The sequence below is a fragment of the Rhagoletis zephyria genome, unplaced genomic scaffold (genome assembly GCF_001687245.7).
Source record: "Rhagoletis zephyria isolate East Lansing unplaced genomic scaffold, Rhagoletis_zephyria_1.1 Rzeph_scaffold_00857, whole genome shotgun sequence".
NCBI lineage: Eukaryota > Metazoa > Arthropoda > Insecta > Diptera > Tephritidae > Rhagoletis > Rhagoletis zephyria.
Window position 1 is genome coordinate 4,091 of NW_016157941.1, and position 25,579 is coordinate 29,669.

General features: G+C 33.3%; 1 protein-coding gene across 1 annotated transcript in view; it reads left to right on the top strand.

The window, feature by feature from the left end:
- The first annotated feature begins 19,448 nt into the window (after positions 1-19,448).
- The window catches only part of LOC108361818 (uncharacterized), a 15,082-nt gene continuing 8,951 nt past the window's right edge, over positions 19,449-25,579 (top strand). The window contains exons 1-2 of the mRNA XM_017614586.1: positions 19,449-19,873; positions 24,678-24,820. Coding sequence (XP_017470075.1) covers positions 19,626-19,873; positions 24,678-24,820 — 391 coding nt within the window. The 5' untranslated portion in view covers positions 19,449-19,625. The remainder of the gene's footprint in view (positions 19,874-24,677; positions 24,821-25,579) is intronic.

Genomic DNA, 25,579 nt, shown 5'->3' on the forward strand with positions numbered 1-25,579 from the left:
ACCAATTTGTACCAAACTCGGTATGGTTATTGTGCTTGCCACATAAAAGCAAAACGTTCAAAATTATTGAAATCGGACTAAAATTACGGCTTTTCATATAACGGTAAATTTTAGAAATGCTCGAAACGTCAATATTTCGAAATTGGAGGACGCTAATTTACTCAAAATTTATACACCTCGGCTTACCATCTAGCGGTAGCTTTCGGAAAGGTGAAAAAACATATATTTAATACTTGCGCCGGGAATTTAATGTTCGGCCCCGCCCGAACTTAGACTTTCTTACTTGTTTTACAATAACTGCAGGTTTTACCTCCAGTTAAAGACATCGACTTCTTTATAGAACACATTTTATATGTTGGGCGTCGATAATGATATTTAACTGGGAGTTATATTTAACCAGACAAACGGCCTTAAGTTAACAATGTTTTAACTAGGGATGTGCCGGGTATCCGGTAGATATCCGGAATCCGGCCTATCCGGCCGTTTTTTGGTTATCCGGATACTGGCTAATATCCGGCCGGATTCCGGATAACGATTATAGAAGATTCAATTTAGAAATTTAACCCAGAATTTGTATTTTTGTAATCCAATTTAATAGTATCTAATTAGTAATCAAAGTTTCCGCATTATCGGGCAATAACCTATTTCTATTTTCAACATAAATGTTACCCGATGCACTAAATACTCTTTCCGAGTTCACTGAGGAGGGTGGCGCGCAGAGATACTTCATTGCCAGTGTAAACAAATTTGGAAATTCTTTGCGGCTATACTTTCACCAAGTTAAGGGATCTTCTTGTCTGGATATCCATAAGAGGTAGCTGCAAATATTTCTCTATTTCTAGATCATAAATCGCTGCCTTTTTTCATGTACGTTCGCTGCCTTGTCTACCAATCGTTTGATAACTGATTTATAATTTCGAATTAGTTCATCAACAACCCAGTTTTTAGTTTTATTGGCATCAGAAAAAAAACGAGTTTTGAAACGTGGGTCACAAAATGTTGCAATAGTGAAGCATTGTCGTTGTTGAATGTTTAGTCCTATAATCAAGTAAATTTTTTATAATAGTTCTATAAATACTTTTGATAAGTGAATCGCAATTTCATACCTTTTGCGACAGAGTTGCATTGGCTTCAGTTTATCACGTTTATTCAGTGAAATCGCTGGATAAATTTATCAGAAATGTGTAAACGAGTTTCCATACAAATTTTGACAGTTCATTTATAAAGTTTACACAATTATAAGTTTATACGGTTTACATTGCATAGTCGTTTGACATGTGCTGTGCACCGTGTAAAGTGCTGTTTGATCAAAATGATAAACAAAGTGAAAGAACAAGTGCCCGATAATTTAAATAAAAAGAAGAAATGAGCAAGAAAAGAAAATAATTCGACTTCATTTTAGAACTAATAAATTATTTCAACAAAAACTGAAATTTTATGGGTTTTTTGACGTGTGTAAGTCAAACCATCTAATTACACAGACATATCTGTGCACAATAATTTAAATAAAAACACATAATTGAACAAGGAAAAAGTATACGACTTAGTATTAGTATTAACAAATGAATACAAAGCTTTCTTAAGCTTCTCTTCAACTTCATCCAAAACGAAACACTGAAATTTGATGGGTTTTTTGAAGCGTGTAAGTTAAACCATCTAATTACACAGAAGACAGTTTGATCAAACAATGTGACCATGTAAGGTCCATATAAGGCATCAACACACATGTGCGATTCTGACGGTGCGAATCTGTTCCGAAAAAATTACAACAATGCCGCAACTATTTATTGGAAATTGCAGACCTACGCGTTCGGAAACGAAAAAGGTTAATAGGCGGGTTCTGTATAATTTAAACAAAAATTAACGTAAGAAAACAAAACATCTTGATTGTTCAAAAGCAAAGAATTTGATGAAGATGGTTTTTTGTTTGTTTATAAGTTGCCATTTTTCACTGCGATAGCATCGCACAGATGTGTGCGTAATTGTGTTTTTGAAGTGGTAAATTCTGTAGCATCAGTAACGGTGCGGAGGTCGAGGTGAACTCGAGCCGGCAAAAAAACAATATTGTGAAATTTATTAAGGGCAGCAGTCTACCGGATATCCGATCGGATATCCGAATCCGGCTGTTATTTTTTACAGGATATCCGGAATCCGGCAAAATCTGTATCCGGCACATCCCTAGTTTTAACTATGATTTGTGAATTCTCCCCTTAATTGTTAGTTCCTTGGAAAAGTTTTAATAGATTTTTGCGTATTTTCAGGAATGGCGGGCATTTTGTTGTATTTCATTCCTTTATAATAATAAATTACCAATGCCATTAAAAAATAACTTTATGAGCTGAACAGATCTATAAGAATTTCCTTTATAATTATAAAAAGTTTTTCGCTTCCCCTGTAAAGTTCCATTTTGTCAAGAAGGGCCTTTTAGATTGATAGAACCGAAATGTACCTTGTCATAAAAACCAATATCAAGACGCGTATCATATTTTGGAAGAGAAGTGCTGGTACATGGCTAGCGCAAGCGATTATGCTTTAATAAAATTAGGGACTCCCATTTATTTATATAACAATTATTAAGTCTACATTTCATCCTTCCTCGGTGCTCGCGAGCAGTGTTGCCAGTTTAGCCATTTTCCGGCTAGCTTTAGCCAGTTGCTATCGAAAACAGCCGGGGAAAATTCGGTTTAGCCGGCAGCCGGTTTTTTAAGGCATTTACCAAAAAAAAATTAGCCGTTTTTAGCCGATTTTGCTATTTTCTATTTGCCATTTTTGTTAAAATTCAAATAAATGCATAAGCTTCTATTTTTAGAAATTTAGCGATCCAAAATCTATTAGAAATGGCTAGTTTATCCCGGATAAAATTTTCATGTCGAACTGTATTATATAAAATTAAAAGATAATTTTTTTAACCCTTCAAATAGTGAGCCGGTTTCAATGATTTTTATTTTAAGCGAGTGACCCAAATACATATAAATTGGGACGCGACATTTAAGATGATTAAAAAGTTAAAAATTTTGCTGAAATTTGCAGAATTTTCATAGTTTTTACACAAACTCCTAAATTTGGTCATATATAGGGTTTGTTAAGTAATTAGTTATAATTAAAAAAAATTACAAACACTAAATTAACTTAAGAAAAATAGGAAACACTTGCCAAAATGTCGCGTCCCAGTTTATATTTGGGTTATTGTATTTTTGCTAAAGAAACGTAGCACAGGATTTTCTTCACAACATTTTTGTTATGAATGTCTTAAATTTAAGTCTGAGACTTTATTCGCAACACTTGGAAGATAACGAAGGATAAAAAAGGCCTCGCACTTCGATGTGAATCAAAACTCTCTAGGTAGACAGTACCTGTGAATAATTGTGTCATGGTGGGAACATACTTTATTGTTGCTTATTATTGCTCTCTTTTGTGTTTATATATGTTATGTATGTACTTAAATTTATTTTGAAATACTCTTAAATAGAATTTCTCAAGAAATATTTACTTAAGCGAATAAATTTTTTACATCAGAGATTTTTATAATATATTTCCTGGGAAGTAGAAAAAGTGAAAAGTATTTCATGTACAGATAAGTAAACAAAACTACTAAGTATCTTATTTTTTCTATCGGTTTCCAAATATTTTTTTTTTGCTTTTCTCTTATCAAAAATTTTTAAATACTACATATTTTTGTATAAAAACAAAAGCTTATCTAAATTTGAGCTTAGTAGTCTCGTACGTCGTTCATTAAGAATTCTTCCCGGCTGAGAAAATATGCGCTCACTCGTTGCGGAACTTACAGGAATGCTCAATATATTCTTAGCTACTACTTGCAGCAATTTCAAATCATTAGCTTTTTGCCAAAATTCCAAAACTGGCAATTCAGGTCGCGAAGTGGTTGCCAAATACCTATCAATCTCAATATCTATTTCGTTTTTATCAAGTTTAATTTTTTTTGCCACATTTCTATCTAAAAATTCCTCGAATTCGTGCTTATATGAACTAGACGGTAAGTTTTCAAACTTGGATTGATCAGGTTTTTCTTTACTAAATTCCTTTATTTCAAGCACCATGGCTTTTACTGTTTCCCAAATATGATTTTTATTTTCATCAGATAAAAAATTTAGTGCTTTGAATGGTGGATTTAAAAATAATCCAACTAAATGTATAGTGGAAGGTTGAAAGCGCTTTTCCAACGAGTTCCGAGATTTTTCTTTAATTTAATCCATAACAACAGAATCAAAAATTTCAGGTTTGCATCTGTTTTTTAGTTTTTCATACCATAGGGCATATATATATATGCATTGTTGGCTCTTTTTCCGAGGACAATTTTTCAGAACAGTCTTTAAAAGGTTTAAGAAATGTAAGTAAATTATCCATCAAAGAGAAATCAATGTCAGATATACGTTTAATATCGTTCTTTGATAAGAGCAAACCTTGGATTTCTTTTTGAACTTCGCTTATACTATTAAGCGTAATATAAGTGTATAGATTTATAGATTTAGCTCAGAATGTTTGAAATATTTCACAAGTTTTTTTGAATACTCTATCAAACATTTGATTTCATCGACTGGGTTTGTTTTCGATTACATCATCCATGACCAAATTCAAATTGTGGCAGGCGCATGAAATTCGCTTATACTTGCTAAAAGCGGCAACAACATTTGCCCCATTGTCGGTTACAATAACACTACTCTTAAAATTTCTTTGTAAACCATATTCATCTAGTATGTCATATACATGTTGAAGAATATTTACACCAGTTTTTTTATCGTACATAAATTTTTTTACGCCTAAAACTGCCACTTTTAACTCAAACGACTCAATTGTATAATGTGCACTTAAACAAATGATCTGTGTGTATTGGTCAGTCCACAGTCAGTAGTAAATGCTAATTGCTGGTCTGCCAAACTAATAACAAGCTGCTCTTTAATTTTGTTGTATTCTTCAATCAATACAGTTCCAGTCAACTTCTTCCGGGAAACTACCAACTCTTCAACGCTGCGCGAACCGTACTCTGCGCTGATGTTCACGATTGCCTGAACGTATTCACGAAAGCCACATCCTAAAAATTTTTTGAATTTACAAAAACATTTATTTGAAATCGCTTTGAGGCACTTACCTTCGGTAATACTTAATGGCTGCAGGTCTTTAGCAACAAAAGCCAACTGCTTCTGAGCAAGTTTATCCAAAATACGCTTTGGCACACATTTTGTGTATGAATTCAACAATTTTTGCCCATCTGCAATAACCACTGAACATTTACGTCGGCTAAGAGTTCCCGTTCCATGCTTGGAATTAAAAGCCAAAACAATTTTGCATTTTCGACAACACACGAAGTCAATGGGTCTGCCATCGTATTCAATGAGATAGAAAAGCTTCCACACTTGGCTCTTGCCATATGTATTTTCAACCAATTTAAAACGTTGATCTTTATTTTGTATGCCACTCTCGACTTCTCTTTTTAACCGACTTCCAAAAAAGGAGGAGGTTATCAGTTCGTCGGAATATTTTTTAATTATTGTTTTTTATGTATGTTACCGCATAACCATACTAATTTGGTTTAGATCCGATCATTGGATCATGAAATATATAGATATATATATATTTTTTTTAAGTCGGTTTTTTTTTTTTGCTAAAAATTACTTGTTGTTGCTGCTGTTGACGGTGACGCTTTTATTGTATCGGACATTTTGCTTTGCTTGAAAATTCCACATTCAAATTATCTTATTCGTAGGTACACCAAACATATCGCTATGACAGCTAGAGAAAGTACAATAATATCGTTTCGATAGCTGGTGGCATTACAATTGCTGCCACATTGTTTCACTTTATTCATCGCACATACAAACCGATTATTTAAATTTGGTTGATAGTTTAAATTATTAACTGGTACATAAATAAAATAAAATACAAATATTTTTACATAAATTGAATTGAAGCATTTTTGTAATATTAACGACGGGCTTTTTCGTGCCCGGCCCGTGCCCATCTCTACTTTCGACTAACCAAAAGTGCAATACTTTCTGCTAATATAGCCATTTTGCAGGACAAAAAGCTACCTAGTGCAAATGTTACATTATAAGCAGGCGACATTTTTCAATAAAAAAGAAAACGCCATAAATTTGTAATTTTCTCTTTTTTATATGTAAGTAATACAAACATGACTTCTGATGTAAAGCACAGCTATGTTTAACGACAGTTTCCTTTGTTAAACAAAAATAATTTGTAATGAATTTACCAGTCTCTGTTTTTGGGATTAACGAGTGGTGCACATCTTAGCTATGTATGTATAAGCTTCGTTAACCAACAATAATTTAACGAATCTACTAGTCTTTCTACTCGTGATTTATGTATTTAACATGTGAATTTAGTTGAAACATTTCAGCCGTTTTTAGCCGTTTTTTTGTCCAATTTAGCCGGTCCGCCAAAAAAATTCTGGCTACACTGCTCGCTAGTTGAATTAAATGACCTGCATTATTCTTTTTGCTTGTTTAAAAATATTTCATTATAATTATTTCAGCTATCGCAGTTATTTATTAAGGATTTAATATACAGTGATTGCCGTTATCGTCCTGTACCTCTTTTGGAAGAAAGCGGCACAGGTACTTCCTTTTTTTAATTCTTCGCTCTTTAAAAATGCTAGGAATATAATCGCTAACCAATTTATCGGTGCAGTTGTCTGCGAGATGTTGACTACATTTTTAGTTTTGAAATAATGTTTTTTTCGTGCTCTAAATAAACGTTTCTAGAAATTACAGAGTTTCGAATTTAAACTATCGAAAATTTTGCAAAATTTCTATAAATTCGCAAACAGTTGCCAATTTCGCAAACAGTGGCCAATCGGCGACCTGAAACTACCCTAGAAATATGAATATCGCTCTTGATATTTTACTGCATATGATTTTTTGTATCTTCAGTTTGCCCGCATAAATTTGTATGCAAATAGAGAACTACATTTCGTATTAAAATTTTAGCAAAAAAGTAAAAGTTACCACTCGTTTTCTTACCTAAGAAGTACACTTAGGCCTTTTTTCTGCGGATTTGAATTTATGCGGGTTTTCAAACCATTTTTTCGCTGTAGCGATTTTGTTTTTTGAGAGTTGTTATTACTTTTTTCAGTGTGTAAGAGAAAATGCTTCTTATAATTTTGGCTTTGTATTCTTACATAATTCATGTATTTATGGGGGTATTTTTCTTGTTTTTGGTTAAAATACAGATTAAATTTTATTTATTTAATTAATGTTTAGTTTTACGAGGAATAATAAGTGTTAAAGATTGTTTTGTTTTGCCTAATATTACCCCGAATTTTTTACATGGGGTATCTGAATTTATGTGATTTTTGAAAATTCTGGAACGCATCCCCTGTTTTTGTATGAAAGTAAAGAACTTTTTTATGTGATTTTTTTGTATGCGGCTTTTTGAGGAACGCATATACTGCATAAAAAATACCTAAGAGTAAGTATTTTTTGTGTCCGAACGCTTGAAAATAAAATCTAATTTTTCGATTTAATTTTAGACCATTAGTCACAACTTTTTACATAACTTTTGGTATATGACGTAAAAAATATAGGGTATATAGTTCTTATCATAACATTACGACACTAACATATTGTCAAGATTAGACTAAGTAATTTTTTTTAAATTTTAATATATGTTTATAAAAATATAGTTTGTTCTTTAACAAAAACCGTATAAATCCAAGTTTCAATCTCTGTCAACTTTAAAACAATCAACAAACTTTCGTAAATATTTCGAGCAGTTTTGTAGCTCATTTAATTATAGTGTAATAAAGTGTAAGTTTAAAGTAGCTGGGACTTTCATTTAAGTTTTGTTGAAGGTGTTGCTCACATTCTCTATATAAAAAAATCTTCGAACATTTTTCGTAAGGAAAAAAATTACTGACATCATCAAAAAAATTGCCAAAAATCAACTTTATTATACTAGAATTGATTGCGCTAAAAAACTGCTTACTAAAAATATTTCTAAGAAGTCTAATTAAAAAGCCCGAAATTTTTAGGAAAGTTTATTGATTACACAGTGCTACAAAAAAAGTAGAAATACCTGGGAAGTTATGTATATTTTCCGATAGGACTTTTACCAGTACCAGTACCAGTTTTTCGAGTAAAACCAGAATCGAAATATGAAAATTGCCAAATACCCCTAAAATCTTGATTTACCGTTAAAAACCTGTTTTTTGTACTTTTGCGCACTTATAAGCCTGTAACTTAGTTCATTATGACCCCAGTTTCGGTTTATTGCCGTGTTTAAAAAGAAGAATCTTGGGCCTTTAGAACGATGTACATACATACATATATGTGAATAAAGAAAACTTAAGTGATCTGTGTATATTTACACAGCAAACAATTTTTTTTTTTACTTTTTTCGCCTTTTTTAAATTTTGGCGAGGTTTTTACGCACTATTTTATAAGAAAACCATACTAGTTCAAAATTGATTGTAAAATCAAATTTAATAACAAAAAAAACTAGTGTTTGCTTTCAAAAATCGGATAGAAGTTTACTGATTTATTAAGCTTTTTATGAAAAAAAAAATCTGCAAAAATATTAATTTTGACCATACTACTCAAAAATGTTTTCTTGAGTACTTTTTCTTTATTCAGTGTCATGAGCAGGGAACGGATTTTATGGAAATTGCCTTTTTTCTGCTAAAGAGATAGAGTATATTCGATTAAGAATATCCACGATTTAGCTTTCCCTGATTCCATATATACGCATTTACATTTTTTTTAAAGATTAAAAAATATACACATGCTCATGCGGCTTATAGAAGCGCAGGGACCTCTTGCAAAATTGGTGTTAGAAAAATTCAAAGCCGTTTTCTCAGCTAACGTAGGCTTGGAGACAATAAGGGGTGTGGATAAAATTGTAAAGGGCGAGGAAGACGCCTTTATTCCTGATAATATAAACGTCTCAAACGTTTCATATTTAAATTGGGCTCCACTTGTATCAACTTACGTCGAGCGCACATTTAGTACATTCAAGGCTTTTCTTCGCGAAAATTTTATGAAAATGCTGCCAGAAAACTTCAAAATGCATCTTGTGGTTCAATGTTACAACAACTATATAGATTAAAGTTTTATGAGTTAGAAACTCGAAAGGATAAAATAGTCAAAGATTAAAAGTAAAAATTTTTCATATAATGAAACTGGTTCATAGTTTTTCTCTTTTTACTTGTAATATAAACATTTCTAAAATAAATGTATTTTTTGATTGTTCTTCGTATTTTCTGTTAGTGCCTTATTTTGCTTTTTTGCAATACCTAGTGCCTTTTCCTGCCTTTTTCGCTATTTTATTTTGCCTTTTCCGGCCTATTTCGTTATTTTATTTTGCCTTTTTATAGGTTTTTAGGTCCTAAAAATCCGTTCCCTGGTCATGAGTTTCTCGTTCTAGAATATTCTGAAATAATTTGTATACCCAAGTGCACTTGTGAACAAGGGTATTATAACTTTGTCAACATAACGGTTGTTTGTAACAGCCAAAACGAATCGAGATAGATATAGACAAATGTACAATACATAAGTGATCATAATGAAAAAGAAATCGAGTAAGCGGTGACTGTCCGTCCGTCCGTCTTTACACACGATAACTCGACTAACACTTATTATTATTGTTATTTTACTCTTTCCTCGGAAACGTTTCTTAATAATAGCTATTTCTTGGTGAAAGTGTTCGCCTTGTTCATCACTGAACTGGCCCAAATTATGTGGAAAAGTTCAAATGCAAATGAAAGAAAATATTTTTAAGGGACATTTTAAGACCCACTCCACCGTAGGCATTCAAAAATTCGTTAGTGGTTTCCAAAGATTTTATTGCATAGCGCTACAAAAGACCTCCAGGCACGGTTTTCTACAGAGCTTAGCTTGTTTAAAAAGATCTCTCTCTCTCTCGCCCATAATTTAACGAATTTGAGGTCTTATGAAAATACCTAAAAATCATAAAAAGATATAAAACCGATGAAAAAGTACTAGATGAGGGAATAAAAAATTAATACCTCCGTTTATTTTGGCTTCACTTAATTTTGGGAACACCACTTTGAGATGACAAAAATTGTTGCTATTTGCATCAAATTTTTTACAAGTAGGGCTATTCTCGGAGTCTTCCAAAGCCCTTGCATGGTGCATGGATTGCACGAAAATAAAAACGCGTTTCTATGGGACAGCTTTGCAAACCGTGCAATCCGTGCACCGTGCAAGGGCTTTGCAAGACTGTGAGAATACCCCTATACTTTTATATATCCTAGCTTTAAATGCAGTGGTAGTAGGGCAACATTTTCAGCTTTAATCAATGGTGCGTTTAAAACGTTTTCCGGCCTACTTGCGCATGATAAAAAAATAGGAAGGTAGAACCGCTGAGAGGAATTTTTCAAATTCTTCACGTTTGCAAACAATTTAATTTTAAAATTCTACACACAAACTCACACACACATTCTCATTTTCAATCCCAAACAACAGCAACTTTAAATAATTCATTTTTTTTACTCACAATTTTATATGATCATAAAATGTTGGCAAACTTCAAAAACAAATCATGGCCGACGAATTTAGAAAACGGGTTTACCTTCCTATGTTTTTATCATGTACTTGCGATCATAAAAAATGTATAATAAAAAAAAAACTGTCAAGCAAAACTTTTTGAGTTGTATAGCCAAAAAAATATTTTTGACAAAATTTGTTTTCATAAAAAGTTTAATAATTCAGTAAACTTTCATCCGATTTTTGAAACTGAACACATGTTGTACTCGTTATTAAATTTAGTTTTACAATCAATAAAGTTATAAAATAGTGCGTAAAAACCTCACCAAAATTAATAAAGGTGAGATAGTAAAACAAAAATGTGTTTGCTGGGTAGATACACACAGATCTCTTAAGGTTTCTTTATCCACATATATATCGCTCGAAAGGTCCAAGTTCCTTCTTTTTAAACCCGGAAATAAACCGAAACTAGATCCATAATGAAATAAGTTACAGGCTTATAAGTGCGCAAAAGTGCGAAAAACGGGTACGGTTGGGGGTGTTTGGAAAATTTCACATTTCGATTCTTGCTTTACTCTGCTACTTTTTAGTGTCGTACAGTGTTATTTTAATGTAAATAGATTAATTTCAGTTTTTTTGACATCGATACATCACGTGGTTATTGAAATACTATATTCATCTTGTCGTATAATAGCAAAAAAGTCTTATTCTATAGATGAGAGGAAAATATTGCAAAGCTGTACTCCTATTTTGTAATTTACATAGGTATATACCATGATTCAATAATAAAAGGTTAGATAATTATTGACAGCCGCGGTTTGGCACTCGCTTACAAAAGGTTGCATTTACGAAGGACAGAGAGAGATGAAGAATGCAATCCCTTGTTGCGAAAATGTTAGTAGAAAAGTACGCAAAGTAGGCAATTAGTAGAGAAATTCCTTTTGTAAATTCTAATGTATTTGCAGGAATTATTAATATATCTACGTGAATTACGCAATTTATGCGCTATTTAGCAGTATAAAAACTGCAAGAAGGCTCAAAATTAAAATAAAACTAGTATGAGATTTATGTAAACGTCCGATTTAAAATGTGCTTCATATGCATATAGAAATAAACATATTGCACAAAAGCGTATACTTATATTTCACAGCAAAGCTACACTTTTATATTTAGTATATTTGCAAAGAAGAAACACGGTGCCACTGCTAAGGGACCGGTGCGAGAGTCCAACTGCAAGTTTATCGAACCTTGTGTTATTGAATCATGGGTATATACGTCAACATTTCTTCGAATGAATTACTGTGCAATGCATGCAATTACGAGGACATACAAACATGCAATTCTGTTGGCGGTGATCGCTCATAATGAATCCTAATTACAGGCGCATTATATGCATAACAAAGAGCTGCAGTGATTAAAATTCTGCGAAATGTCCTTTTTAAGTTCATACGCTGAGCTTATTTACAAACATACATATGTATGTTGTGGATTATTTTTTGAGATTTGGGTTTTGAAAAATTTCAAAAGCGACCAGGGAAGATTGAGTGGGATGGTTGTTTGCAGGTAATTAACTGAACCTCAACTGCAAAATTAGATAAAGCTTTGAGTTGTTAATTCAGAGAAGAGAAGCAGTGTTGCCATTTTAGCCGTTTTCCGGCTAGATTTAGCCGGTTGCGATAGCAAAAAGCCTGAGAAAATTCGATTTAGCTGGCAGCCGATTTGTTATCCGTTCAGGCTAAAACATTGTTGGAACGTCCCAGACCCGAAAACTAGGCCATCTATGTACTCTGCAATTTTTTCCGGTTGAATCCAATTCCGGTGTCAGAATTACTCCAAGGTTTATGAGGTATTTTAAAACGATGTGTCCACGGTAAGTGATTCGCTCTCCCACTCGTAATTCGTTCTCTAATTCGTGATAGGCGCCTCAATTCCGAACCGAATCACGTAATTCGCCACACAAAATTTCGAGAGCGAATCACTGCGTTCGTAGATGATTCAGATCCAATCACTATGCGAATCAAGACCAAAGCGTTGTCTTCTCTAATCATTATCGATAACGGCTATCAAAACACATAGACCACACACATCCACACACATTGAAAAAATAGCTAGATTCGTTAAAATTATTGATTAAGCTAATTAACCACTACAAATTTTTTCTTCACCGTTGAAATGCACAATAAACAACACATTAAACAATAAACAAAAGCGAAGAACAGGAAGCAGAGATGCAAAGTGAATCAGGAATGTGTCGTGAAAACCGGTTGGTTCTCCGTTCGTAATTGAGAGAGCGAGTCACGTGAAACGCCGTTTAAGGTCGGTGTTATGCAGACAAACTTTTGTTTGCCAAATTAAATGGCGGCTGCTTAGTTTGCTCGGAGGTGGTTATGTCGAGTTTGGCACAGGGTTGCACGTTCACTATGGTTTTCATGGCTATTGCCAACACGAAATGAGAATTTCAGATGTACATAACGCGCACAATTTAAAATTTTTGTATATGACAACACCGAATTTGCTGCAGTTTGACCAAACAAAATTAGTTTGCTGTGAGAGTCGCCAAACTCGCTCTCTCCGAGTTTGCTACAACAACAATTGCACGCAGTTTGCCAAACAAAATTTCTGCATAACACCAACCTAACCTGAAATCGTGAAAATGGCCGCTTTGGTAAGAATCTTTTTTACTCTTTCAATTCCGATTATTCCTCTCTGAGAAATAAAAATTTAAATTATCCAATTCAAACAATGCAAGTTATAAGTGGCGCACCATTGGGGTTTCAATCTCAAACCATAGAGATAACGGAACACATTATACTCCTACCCCGTAGGAACAACCAACAACCAAAATGAGAACTTAAGTTTGACTCCCAATTTTAAATTTAGTGCAACAGATTGGCCCTTGCATAATATGTTAGTGTTTGTCCGAGCTTCTCCTCCGATTTGTGGCATGCTCCTTGACGTTGTTACACACAGAGGAGGGACCTACAGTTTTACGCCGACTCCGAATGGCGCTTGTATATTTATGGCTGAATAAACTCGGAGGGTTGCCATTTACTGCCAAGGAACGACATGGATATTTTAGAAAATTTAACAATTTTCCTGAAAAGCCAAAATTTAATCAAACTAAAATTAAACTTGTGCTTAAAATATAAACGGTATTAAGGGCGTTTTCCAACTTTTCCCCGCAATTCGCTGTCAAATCGAAAAAGACAAATTTTATTTCCATGTGTGAACCGCCCGAAAGACCACTGTCACTTTTCGGAAACCAGTTTCAGAAATTAAAGTTGTATGGTGTGACTGCAACTGAAAGAGCGTAAATCGATTTTGGAAATATATTCCAACTTGCTCGTGCTGCACTAGCAATTTTTATTTCTGCCGCAAGTGCTTGTAAACTAATCGTGTGTTACGAGTTTGTGAGAAATAATAAGGGATAACTTGAACAAATTATCAGAAATGCTTTTAATTAATTATTTTGCTAAATTTAATTGTTTAGTTATAAATAATAAACTAATTTTCAACTGAAATGGAAATTCGAGGATAACGCTAGTAACACTAACCAAATTATTTTGCCATTGACGCGTACTCAGTAGGTCTTAACAATAAAAATGACAGTTGTCACCATTAGAGCGCTTAAAACAAATTTGCGGCATAGTGTAGAAAATCATAAATGAAACCGCTATGATTGAGGTTCGAATAGTAATAAACTTATTTAAATCAATATCATTTCTATTTAAACTAATAACACTGGATCACAAATTTTAATTTTGTTTTCGTTCTCCAAACGCCACTATCCAGTTTGTATGTAGAATCGCTCGCCGATTGCAAAAATTTAGTCAATATTTTTTTTTATGGATACATTTCCGAAATATTTGCAATTTAACGTTACTCAGCTTAAAAGAAAAGAGTGGATCCACTTAATCACGTATATCTAATGAACCAATTCAATAATCGTAATACGTGATAAGGCAAATGAAAGCAAATAAAATTCTCCATAAACCATATATACATCACTTTTCGATAGCCCTGATATTTTCTGAGAAATGAAGTCATCATTCCTCATTAAAAAATAAGTGTTCTGCGTAAACGCCATGCACTTGTGTTGAAGCTTGTTCCTTTAGAAAAAAATTAGGCTACCAACGAAGTAAATAGATAGATGAATAAGAAAATAATGATTGTTCAAATGAAAATTGCGCAAGGATTTTTTGTATGAAATATGAGCAGAAAAGAGTGTTACTCATACGCCACGTACACCTGAGTAAGTAGAGTGTTTGCATTGCAAGCAAGACGTGTCAAAAATGATTAATTAATTTCTCAGAAACTATCAAGGCTAGCGAAAAGTGATGTATTATGATTATTCAATTGGTTCGTAAGATATACTAAGTGAAACCACTATTTTTTTTAGCTGAATAACTGTAAATTGCAAATATTTCGAAAAGTTATCCATAGAAAAAAATTATCTCGATTTTCGGAATCACTGAGCAATTCTGCATAGGAATTGGATAGCGGCATCCATAGAACATTTTTGTTGAAAAACAGTGTAACTTATTATGTACAAAAACATATTCTTATTTACTTATGCCAAATGGCTAAATGCACATACATATATGTGTGTGTGTATAAACACAAGTACATTGGCGCGTACTCAAAGAATTCTGAGTGCATCAAGAAATAAAAAACGCTAGCTACACAAAAGGCGCGTATGGTTTACACTAAAGGCCAAATTAGCTCAGTGCACTCTCTGGCGCGTGTTCGATATGTATGTCGTTTATTTGATGTGGATATGTATGCCAATTATATCGCGCCTCCCTTGCAGTACGGGGGAGCGACTACAGGACTGATGAATCGGTAGCTACCTGGTATCTCCGTCAATTACCGACCGACTACTTTCAGTGTATTTCATCGACTACTTTTACAAGGCAATGTTCTAGGCCGTGATGACCATGGTGACCATCGGCTCTCTCTGCACTACCGGAAGTTACTAAAGTAGTCACTTGCGTGATTTATGGGCGCCCTCCATGTGCACGGGTTAATAGAGTAGCTACTTTCCTAGGAGTCGGTGCAGTAGCAGTTCAAGAGTAGCGATTGACTCCAGCAGTACTGGAGGGTCTTGATACACCGCAATAGTATTAGGGCAGTGAAGACAATAGGTAACCGTTGTGTTCCGTCATTGGCGTTGGATTAGGGTCTTAAGAGAAATGGAAAATATTAATTAGTTTAGAACATTAAGAACAATGAAAAACGATTTTCTCGGAAAATTTACGTGATGGAATTTTTGCATTATTATTTTTTTTCATGCCTCAGTACCTAATATATACCCAAATTGCTTATTGGTTTTTTAAGGGAGAAATCACCGTAGGCCTGTATATTTGCAGGAAACGCATTACATTTAATGCTCAGGTAATCGCTATAAGGCTCCCACATTACCTCCGGCCCTTGAGATCCGCACATGTTACATATTAGGGATGTTGCGAATGTGGAATTTTAGACATCCGCGGAAGCGAATGCGGATGCGGATATTTAAACGCTAACATCCGCGGATGCGGATTCGAATGCGGATGGCATGTATTTTTAAGAAATAATTTAGGTGGGTAAATTAGGTGATTTAGGTAAATAAAAAATGGAAAGGTTAATAATTTTTAATAACGAGCGTTATCCTGAGTTTTACCCGAAAAAAAATTCATCCGAAAATTTCTATTCCGCCCATAGTAAATCTGCCTTATCCTGAGTTTCGCCTGAAAAAAAAATTCACCCGAAAATTTGTCATCCGCCCATAGTAAAACCATGGAAACCAAAAGTGAAAAGTGAACTGGTTCGGGGAAAATTAAACTCATGATAAGACTGACTGTTTGTTTAGTACTTGAATTTAAAAATTGGAACATTGTACTTAATAAAAACTTTTTGAAGGGTCGCAAATCAAACCTGACTATATAACAACTCGCTCGAGGCGACAAAAACTTGAAAAACTTGAAACTTGGCAAATTATAAATTCTTTTCGATAGACACTGCACCAGTTGAGAGGACTTTCAGTTATATTTGTTTATTTTTATTGCGGTGCAATAATTACTTTTTGAGAATTTCATCGGGGCTGCAAATGTCGGATGTATCCTCCTGACTTTCATCTTCACAATCTAGCAGCATGGCACAATCGTTGTTTAAACACCGTTTGTTTAGAAAGAATTCTTCATTCTAATTCTTTTTGTTGTATCGGAATTTCTCACGTCATCAGCGTTTTTCGGTTTTAGTTTTTGTACCTCATTTTTATTTATTCAGAAATAAACGCCCTATGCGGATAATAAAGAAACCGCTTATCCAAATTAAACAAATTTGGTATCATATGAAAGAGGACTGAAATAGCTTTTAAACAGAAATAACGAATGAAGGTTACCACCTCTAGTTATATTTTTTTATAAATTAATAATAAAGAAATTCATGTAAATACATACCTGACCCAATGTTTGTTCTATGGTAATTAGTTAAAACTTTTTATTGAAATATTTTTCAATATGTGTGTCTTTCCTCTTATAGATATTTCAGTTTTAAAGCTATTTAGGTCCTCTTTCATTGGATATCAAACTTGTTTAATTTGGATAAGCGGTTTGTTTATTATCCGGAAAGTACTTTTATTTCGGAATAAAAAATATTTGGCCAAGTTTAACTCTTAAAAAATAACTGTGATTTTCGGTCCCTTCAATATTCGCATTCGCAAAAGATCCGCATTGTTTTTTGCGAATGCGAAAGCGAATGCTAATGCTAAAATTAATGCGGAAGCAGGAACAACCCTGTTACATATTAATCCGGCGCTGGGCATCGGGCAGTAGTTAAGAGCAAGCTAAGAAAACCCAGCCCAAAAAATATGTATCTAGGATTTCGGCTTAAAATGGAACAGGATCCCAAAGCAGTTCAATGACAGCACTGTCGAAAAGTTGATAAATTACATGCGGAAGACTAAGTGGCAGGAGATCTCGAAACTTTTTCCCATAAATAATGAATGAATAATAGAATATGTGTGATACGTGCAAATACATATGTATGTATAATGTTACAACAAATAAAAAAATCCGACTAATATTATAAATGTGAAAGTTTGTGAACGTGTATGCTTTTTGCTTTTTCGCGCTAGAACGGCTGGGCGTATTACAGTGAAGTTCGGCACAGTTATAGGCTATGACCTGGATTAACACATAGGATATTTTTTTGAAGATGGTGGCTGCTTTTTAAAAAATTAAAATTAACTATTTATTAAGTAAGATAAAGTATAACAACAATGTGGGTCTCAAGCAATTTAATTAAAAATTTAAATCAAATATTTTGGTATGAATTGAGACAGGTTTAAGACAAATTTATTTCTAAATATTTTTTTAATTCAAAATCAATTTACTCTAAAGGTTGAACGAAGTGTTTTAATATGACTATCAAACGAGAGAGGGTTAAGAAAGCTTTCTTACGAAAATATTTTGGAATGGAGTTGCCACCCGTTTAGAAATTTAAAATAATTTTAATGAACAAGTAGTAAACTTTTAGGACTTTCCCCCTTGCACACAGCTTTCAAGGGACAGCACATGCAACTAATTGAGGATAAAGTTTTCTCAATGGTGGAAAAAGGGATGTGTGGTTTCGGCATGCCCACTTGGCAACGAACGGGAGAACAGCCAACGGCTCAAGTCACCAAAACAGAACCTAAACCATTACCCGAGTAAAGGCAAATTTTTCATAAAATATTGAAACGCGTGAGACCGGAGAAGGGGCCTTTATTTCTTGGACGCACAGGGGGAGCTGGCCAGAAATGTCGGCGACAATTTGCTACTGGCACAGTTGCGCAAGGATAAAAATGTTGCACTAGCGGTTGCCTCCACAGGGATAGCAACTACCTTGCTCAGCGGAGGAAGAACTTGCAACTTTAGCGAAAACAACAATGCAATTAATTAAAAATTTGGACGAATGTACGATGCTACACAAGCATGCATGCACTCGATCGAAGCTTGCAAAATATCCGCGGCAGCTGTTTGCTGATGGGATGACTAGTCGTATTGCACTGCGGCAGACAAGATAAGTGCGTGCATCAAGGCTTTGCCATTGTGGTCAAAGGTGGTATTGAGCCGCACAACTAACATGAGAATCCAGTTGTACAATGATCCGCGACCGGTAAGGGCCGCAAGGCAATGAATGCCGGCCATGAATAAAGGCCATTAACCGTTTAACCATAATTTTTTGATATTGAGCATTAAAGGGCAGACAAATACATATATTGCATCAATTTATTGTTTTTCAGAGGCTCGAAAGTGTTCAACAACGCGGTATTCAGCACCTTTACGCCTAAGTCGCTCGAAAACTAGAGCCAATATAATATCTTTAGGGTCAGATCCGGATTCTACAGGAAAAATGCTATAAGAATCGGCTGTAATATTTTAGTCAACATAACATTGTTTAAATTTTGTTGGCCTGTGTAATCAATGCCACAAAACTTCCTATTGTACGCCTTTCAATTCTTAGCGTAGCATTTATTTTTGGTGGAAACAAAGTTAATTTGTTCTCAAAAACAGCTTTTTTGATAATGCTGATTGCTTTAATTGCAAGAATTTGATAACACAAGCACGGTAGAAGCAATTAATTCCTTGCATTCCTTATTGAAACATAATAACTAGGTATTGTTCACCTGCTTTTGAAAACTTGGCGCTGTAAAGGATGTAACTATGGACTTTATTCATAATACGTACATTCGTACAATTAAGTAATTTGTAAGTACATATGTACATACATACATACGTGCACTTCAAATACCGATAGGCAAGAGGATATCAAATGCACGTGTATGAAGCTTCACTGCGTCTGCGTGAAAGCACAAACGGTTTAGCGAGCTTTTGATTTAAGACAACTGTTGATTTTATCGTAAATGTAAACGAGTTGTTCTCCATTTCGTATAAAAGGCGAGTCATTGCTGATAAGATGACAGTAACAGTGCAAAAGCGTGCGGTATTTTGGCGAATGCGAAAGAACTTTTAAACAAGAAGCATCGAAGAAAGTGACTGTTAAACTAAAATAGTTACTTGAATTTGAATTGTTGCTAGTTAAGTAAAATAAAATGAATATCAACTAATTAACGCTTAAATAAGCTCGTCCACCCGTTCCGTCTTTGATCGCTGCGTTGTTACTATGATTTACTATATTTGCTTTAATATGTCTGTGCAATTTCTGCTGTTGGTTCTTTTAATTTGCTCAGTCAATTCACAAAATGACACAGAATATGCTAGCAATGACTCCGCAGCCGGCACTGACAGCAAATGCGGTGACACCAAACGCATGGTTGACGAGTGTTTTAAGGATTTGCCGCCACATCTGATGGAATTTTTACAAACCACAAAGATTGCCATCAACGAACGCGACATCACATCCAAGTGCACGTAAGTGAAAGTAGACGTTTTAAACACATACATTTGTATGTAAATATGTCAATGTGCTTTCTGTTGGAAGTTGTACTATTTGTTTATTTTTGGGCGCCACGCCGTAACTTTTGCACATTTCTGTGGCTTTGCGGCAAATCAAGCGTCTAGCGTTTAATGGATCTTGATGCAAGTATTTACCTATGAGTACCGTTAACGTATGTGGCTTTAAATGCGTGAGAACATGGGTAATGGCATAAAGTAATCGACATTTGATGGGAGCTCAATGTGTCACGAAAAATACAATGAAATTGGGGAAATATATGACAGGCGTTTCGCAATAATAAATGCTCTTAAAAAATTAAGTGAGGGAATAAAATTTATACATACCATATTTGCAATGGGCTGTCTTAAATGACAGTCAGAGCCGTCTTTAATACCAGAAAAAACTCAAATATAATAGATTATGTGCTTAACTTTCTTTCCTCTGCCGATAACTGTGATTTTTTGGAGATTGTTGTTGAAACCAGAAGAAGTGAGAATAATTAACTGATGGAATAAAGCCGCATGCGACGTGAAATTTTACACACAATAAAATCAATATATTCGCAAAACCATGGTTCAAATATAATAAAACTGACGTCAGGATTTGGTTTAAGGACTGTTGAATTTGAAAAATATGATTACTTCGAAAAAATATTTAAAAAATTTAGTGAAGTGTAGGAATCAAATTAAAGAGAAAACTCGGCGATTAAATTATTCTTAAAAAACCTTGAAAAACCTTGAAATTTTGCAATACTTATTTTTGAAAAAAATATATGTTAAGCACTAATATTCACTCGACCTTTTCCGCGATTTTTTTCCTTCTAAGTTTATAAGCCTAAAAAAGTTAAATTAATTAAAATTACATTTTTGATAACTACTGGTCCTTGTGAACCAAACAATTTAATTTTTTATTTATTTATAGTATTTTATCTTTCATGCCTATATTGTAATACTACAATGCACTGAATTTTTTAAATAACACAGTGATACAAGTGGTTCTCATATAGAAAAAATGTTTTGTTATTGCCCATAGGACACGACTTTACTTACAGTTTTTCTCCATAACTTCGGTTGTTAGTTTTTCTAACAAATATAATAAAACTTTGTTATTCTTCAAGTTACAACTTCAAGAAGTTGAACCTTAAGAAGAACCTCAAGAAGAAGAAGAACCTTACCTTTTTTCGGTCGAATTTTTGTTTCTGTTTGGAAGGCTGGGTTTTACCTTTCTAACTAAGAAAAAAGTTTGAAAATCGGCTAAAGAAAAACGTTAATTTTTCAAAAAACTTTCATTTTTTCCCGCTCCTATTTGATTATTTTATTATTATTTTTTTATCTTTATAAAAAGGTACATAAAATCAGTTATCCAAAAGTCACTTAAGTCATAAGTCAATTAAAGTCGATTAAAAAATGGCTTATTAATGCTTTATTTAGTGATAATAAGTTTATATGTTCTTTTCCTTTTTTTCCTAGAAACGTTTGTTTTTTATTTACGTCGCTGCTAATATCTAGTTTATGAGACCAAAACATACCGCTGTTCAATCTATAGAATTTCCTGGTGAAATCGTGCACCTTGGTCATAGCTCATGTGGCCTAAATTTGATGGAAACATATGCAGATGGTGCAATTTAATGGAGATATTGCAACCCATGGCATGGTGGCAGACAGTACGTCACTTACTATGCCTTCATAATGTTCACTCTTCTTGTTTTCAAGAAAATTTTCACACACGGAAGAAACACCTTCTTTACTTTTGTTTCTAAAGGCAAACGATATTTGAATGTTGGAGCATTTTTGTCAAGTATTTTCACAAATTATGTACTTTATTAAACCCAGTTTAATATGCAGAGGTGGTAAAATAATATCCAATAGATTAACTAGAAGAATATTTATGCTATTCTTTTCACCAACGTACGCGGAACGAAATCTTTTTGAACGTAGTGCAGGCTAGTTGCTCGACTGTCTCATTCACAAAAATAGAATAAATGTTTTGTGTTACCACCCAGCTGCCATTCAAAATTGTTAGTACTGCTACAATTAGCCACTTGCGAATATTGTAATCTATGACATTTAATATTTCAACCATAAGATTCTTTGACATCAGTAGCGTAAGCCAATGGGACTGATGGAAACAATCCACTGTTGTGCAAAATGCAGAGTACCATCGAATTATTATTATTATTATTATTATTATTATTATTATTATTATTATTATTATTATTATTATTATTAAACAAGAACCAGTAGTACAATAAGAATTTTCTTCATTTTTTTAGCACAACAAAGGTCCTTAGCACTGCCTTAAAACCTTAAAGATAAAATATTAGAATATGCAATAATTTAATAAACACACCTACCCTGTTGCAAAGAGAGCATTCCGATGGCCCTAGGAAGAGTTTTATAAGATCAAGTAAATAAATTAACAATTATAGAAAGAGAGTCATAGGTACTAAAATGAATAAAAAACAAACAAAACGAAAACATTTCTAGGAAAAAAAAGCAGATATACTAATTATAACTAAATATGGCTTTACTAAGCCATTTTTTATTCGACTTTAATTGAATTATAACTTTTGGAAAACTGATTTTATGTACCTTTATATAAACAACAAAAATTTTTTTTTTATTGCCTCACGATCAAATAAGAGCGGGAAGATAAGAAAGTTTTTTGAAATATTTACATTTTGTTTCAATTAAAAGACCAATACTAAGCAACTCTCCATCCGATTTTCAAAGTTCTTTCTTTGTTAGAATGGTAAAGCCCATGTCTTTCAATAGATAAACTTGTTAAAGTTATAACTTCTGAATTATTGGAATTAGTCATATTTTTGAAACTGCAAAGTTCTTTAAAAAATCCTGACATCATAGAGGAAAATTAAAAATATCGTTTTACTATTGGAGCGTACTCGTATTCAAAGTTGTTAAAAGTTTTGGAAAACTTTCACAAATTTTTTCGTTCTCGTGCCCAAAAAGCTTGCAAAGTAGGAGACATTTCGAACAAAAAATTTGATAGGGAGCTGGAAAATTTCTACTGGAAACATTTTTACTTGCGAAAACTTGCAGGCAAGAATATCATCTGACCACAAACATATGTTCGTGAATAAACAAAAACAAATATGGCCTTTATATGGCTGTTTATTATAACGCTATGGCACTCACATATTGACCACATTTGACCAGTTATCTTAATATTTTCTATTTTTTATTATTTGTTTATAAAAATATAGTTTATTGTTTTAAGAAAACCATATAAATCCATGTTTCAATCTTTGTGCAACTTTTGAAAAAATCAATGTTTCGTGAAAATTTCGAACTCTTTAATTATGAATAATTGTCGATAACATCAAAATTTCTTGTTTGTAAGTGTAAATTTCGGAGAAAAATGTCAAAATGGTCTTTTCTATAAATATTAAAATGTTTTCAAGACCAAACTTTTTCGTTGATGTTTAATTAACATATTGTCCATGCTTTAGCTAAAAAGGGTTTAATAAAAGTTTTAAACCAAAGAAAATCTTAGAAAAGTTCTTCAAACTTTCATAAAATTTTAAAATTTTTTGACATCAATTTTTGAAACACTCTGAGTATGCAGTTTAAGAACCCATTTTAGGATAATAAAGTGCAAGTTTGAATACTTTGATTTTTATTTTACTATTTTTTTGCTTTTGGAAGACATAGTGCTATTTTTTTTTGTACATAATTTTGCGTATTTTTTTCCATATAATATGTACATACATATGCATTTAATTGAAAAAACCGAAACAGACTATCAGCAAGCAAACATTTAAAAAAAGTTAATAGTGAAAAAAAAAACATTTTTAAGGCAATATATCTAATTAAATATGAACGAAATCGGGCCATAAATATTGGTTTACCAAATATCTTGACTCCTCCGCCATCTATAGAAAAAATTTTCTATGGAGTTATTCCTTTTCATCTGGTTAATATACGTTTTAAATGGATATGGATTACGTATACAGGGTTTTAAAATATCTCGACTGCTGCGCCACCTATCGGATTAACTCATCTTTCATATTACATTGTCTTGGGTTCGGAGGCAACTGTAAAGTTTCAAGTCTCTAGGTCGGCGGAAAGTAGGTTTAAATCTGACTTCAAAGTTGACCCTAACAAACAAACATACATACATACATACAGTACTAGTTAAACAAAAGCTTGAAATAAAAATCACAAATTTTTTAGAATTTTCAAGAACGCCCTATTTAAAAAACTTGTTGAAAAACGCCCTATCCGAGCTGCCGAGAAAACGCCCTATATTAGCACATTTTAAATATATTTTCAGTTGAAATAGTTCGTTTTTGAACCGAATTCTGAGCTAGGGCATTCTTCAACTAAATTCTTAGATAGGGTGTTTTTCAATCAAATTCTGAAGTATGGCGTTATTGAAAAGTTTTCTGAGAAAAGGCGTTTTCGAACTGGCTGTCGAGACAGTAAAAACTTACTACGAAGAATTCGTTCATGGATCCTAAGATAACTTCTTGGCCGCCCAAACACTTCATATATACGTAGTTGTATATAAGTATTTAATTACTTTTATAATTCTTAAGTAAATACTTATGTACATAAGTTTAAATATATTTTTTTTTTTTAGTTCGGGTCACTTTTGTTTTATTTTTTTAAGTTGGTTCCTTGTCTCCAAAATATTTTTGTTTTGCCCCAGCTTTTGAAACGCACCTTGCATCTGCCTAGGAATGTCTTAGATATTCCACAAGTTTGTGCCATGTCATATAAAAATACCCATCCTTTAATTTTTGCTCTTTATTTCCAGAGTTTTCAACAGGGGTATGAGATGTTTCGACGACTACACGGCTCGCTGCTTAACTAATAAAACACTCAACTTAATTAAAAATAACGTAGAGGGTGCTCGAAAATTTTTTATGCGCTTCTGCAGCGATCGCGAGTTTCAAAAGGGTAAGTGATTTGGTAATATTAGAATAAACAAAGGTAAAGGAAATAGAGCTTTCGCATAACCCGGTTTCCGCCAGTAAATTGGAAACCGGAGCAAGGGAAACTGCACTTAGAGTGCAAAAAAACTACATATTTATATATGCAAATGCTATATGCCTTTATTGCAAATGCCGAGTCGTTAATTAAAGTAAAAATGTACTATTTTCACTTTTCCGCATATATTAGATTGTGATAAATCTTGAAAGGGAAAATAAAAATACATAATTAAAAATAAGAAGTATATCGTCGGCTTAGAGTGCAAAGGTGGTAAGTCACTTTGTCAAATATTCCAGCAGGGACAAAAATCGGTAAAAAATTATAAGCTCAAAATTAATAGAATTGCTTTTTATATGATGATGAAAGGGAAAATAAAAATACATAATTAAAAATAAGAAGTATATCGTCGGCTTAGAGTGCAAAGGTGGTAAGTCCACTTTGTCAAATATTCCAGGAGGGACAAAAATCGGTAAAAAATTATAAGCTCAAAATTAATAGAATTGCTTTTTATATGATGCTTCTAGAGCTCCTAACGGAGAACAAACAAGTAAGAGCAGCGCTGTCTTCGGCTATGCCGAAGGCTTCATACCTTTCATGAACATCTGCAAATTTTACTTTGACAGATTACTGCTTTTGAATACATCTGCATACATCGATAGAGGAGTTACATACTTATATAAAAAATCGCATCTAAACAATCAGAGGTATGGAAGATATACTTTATAT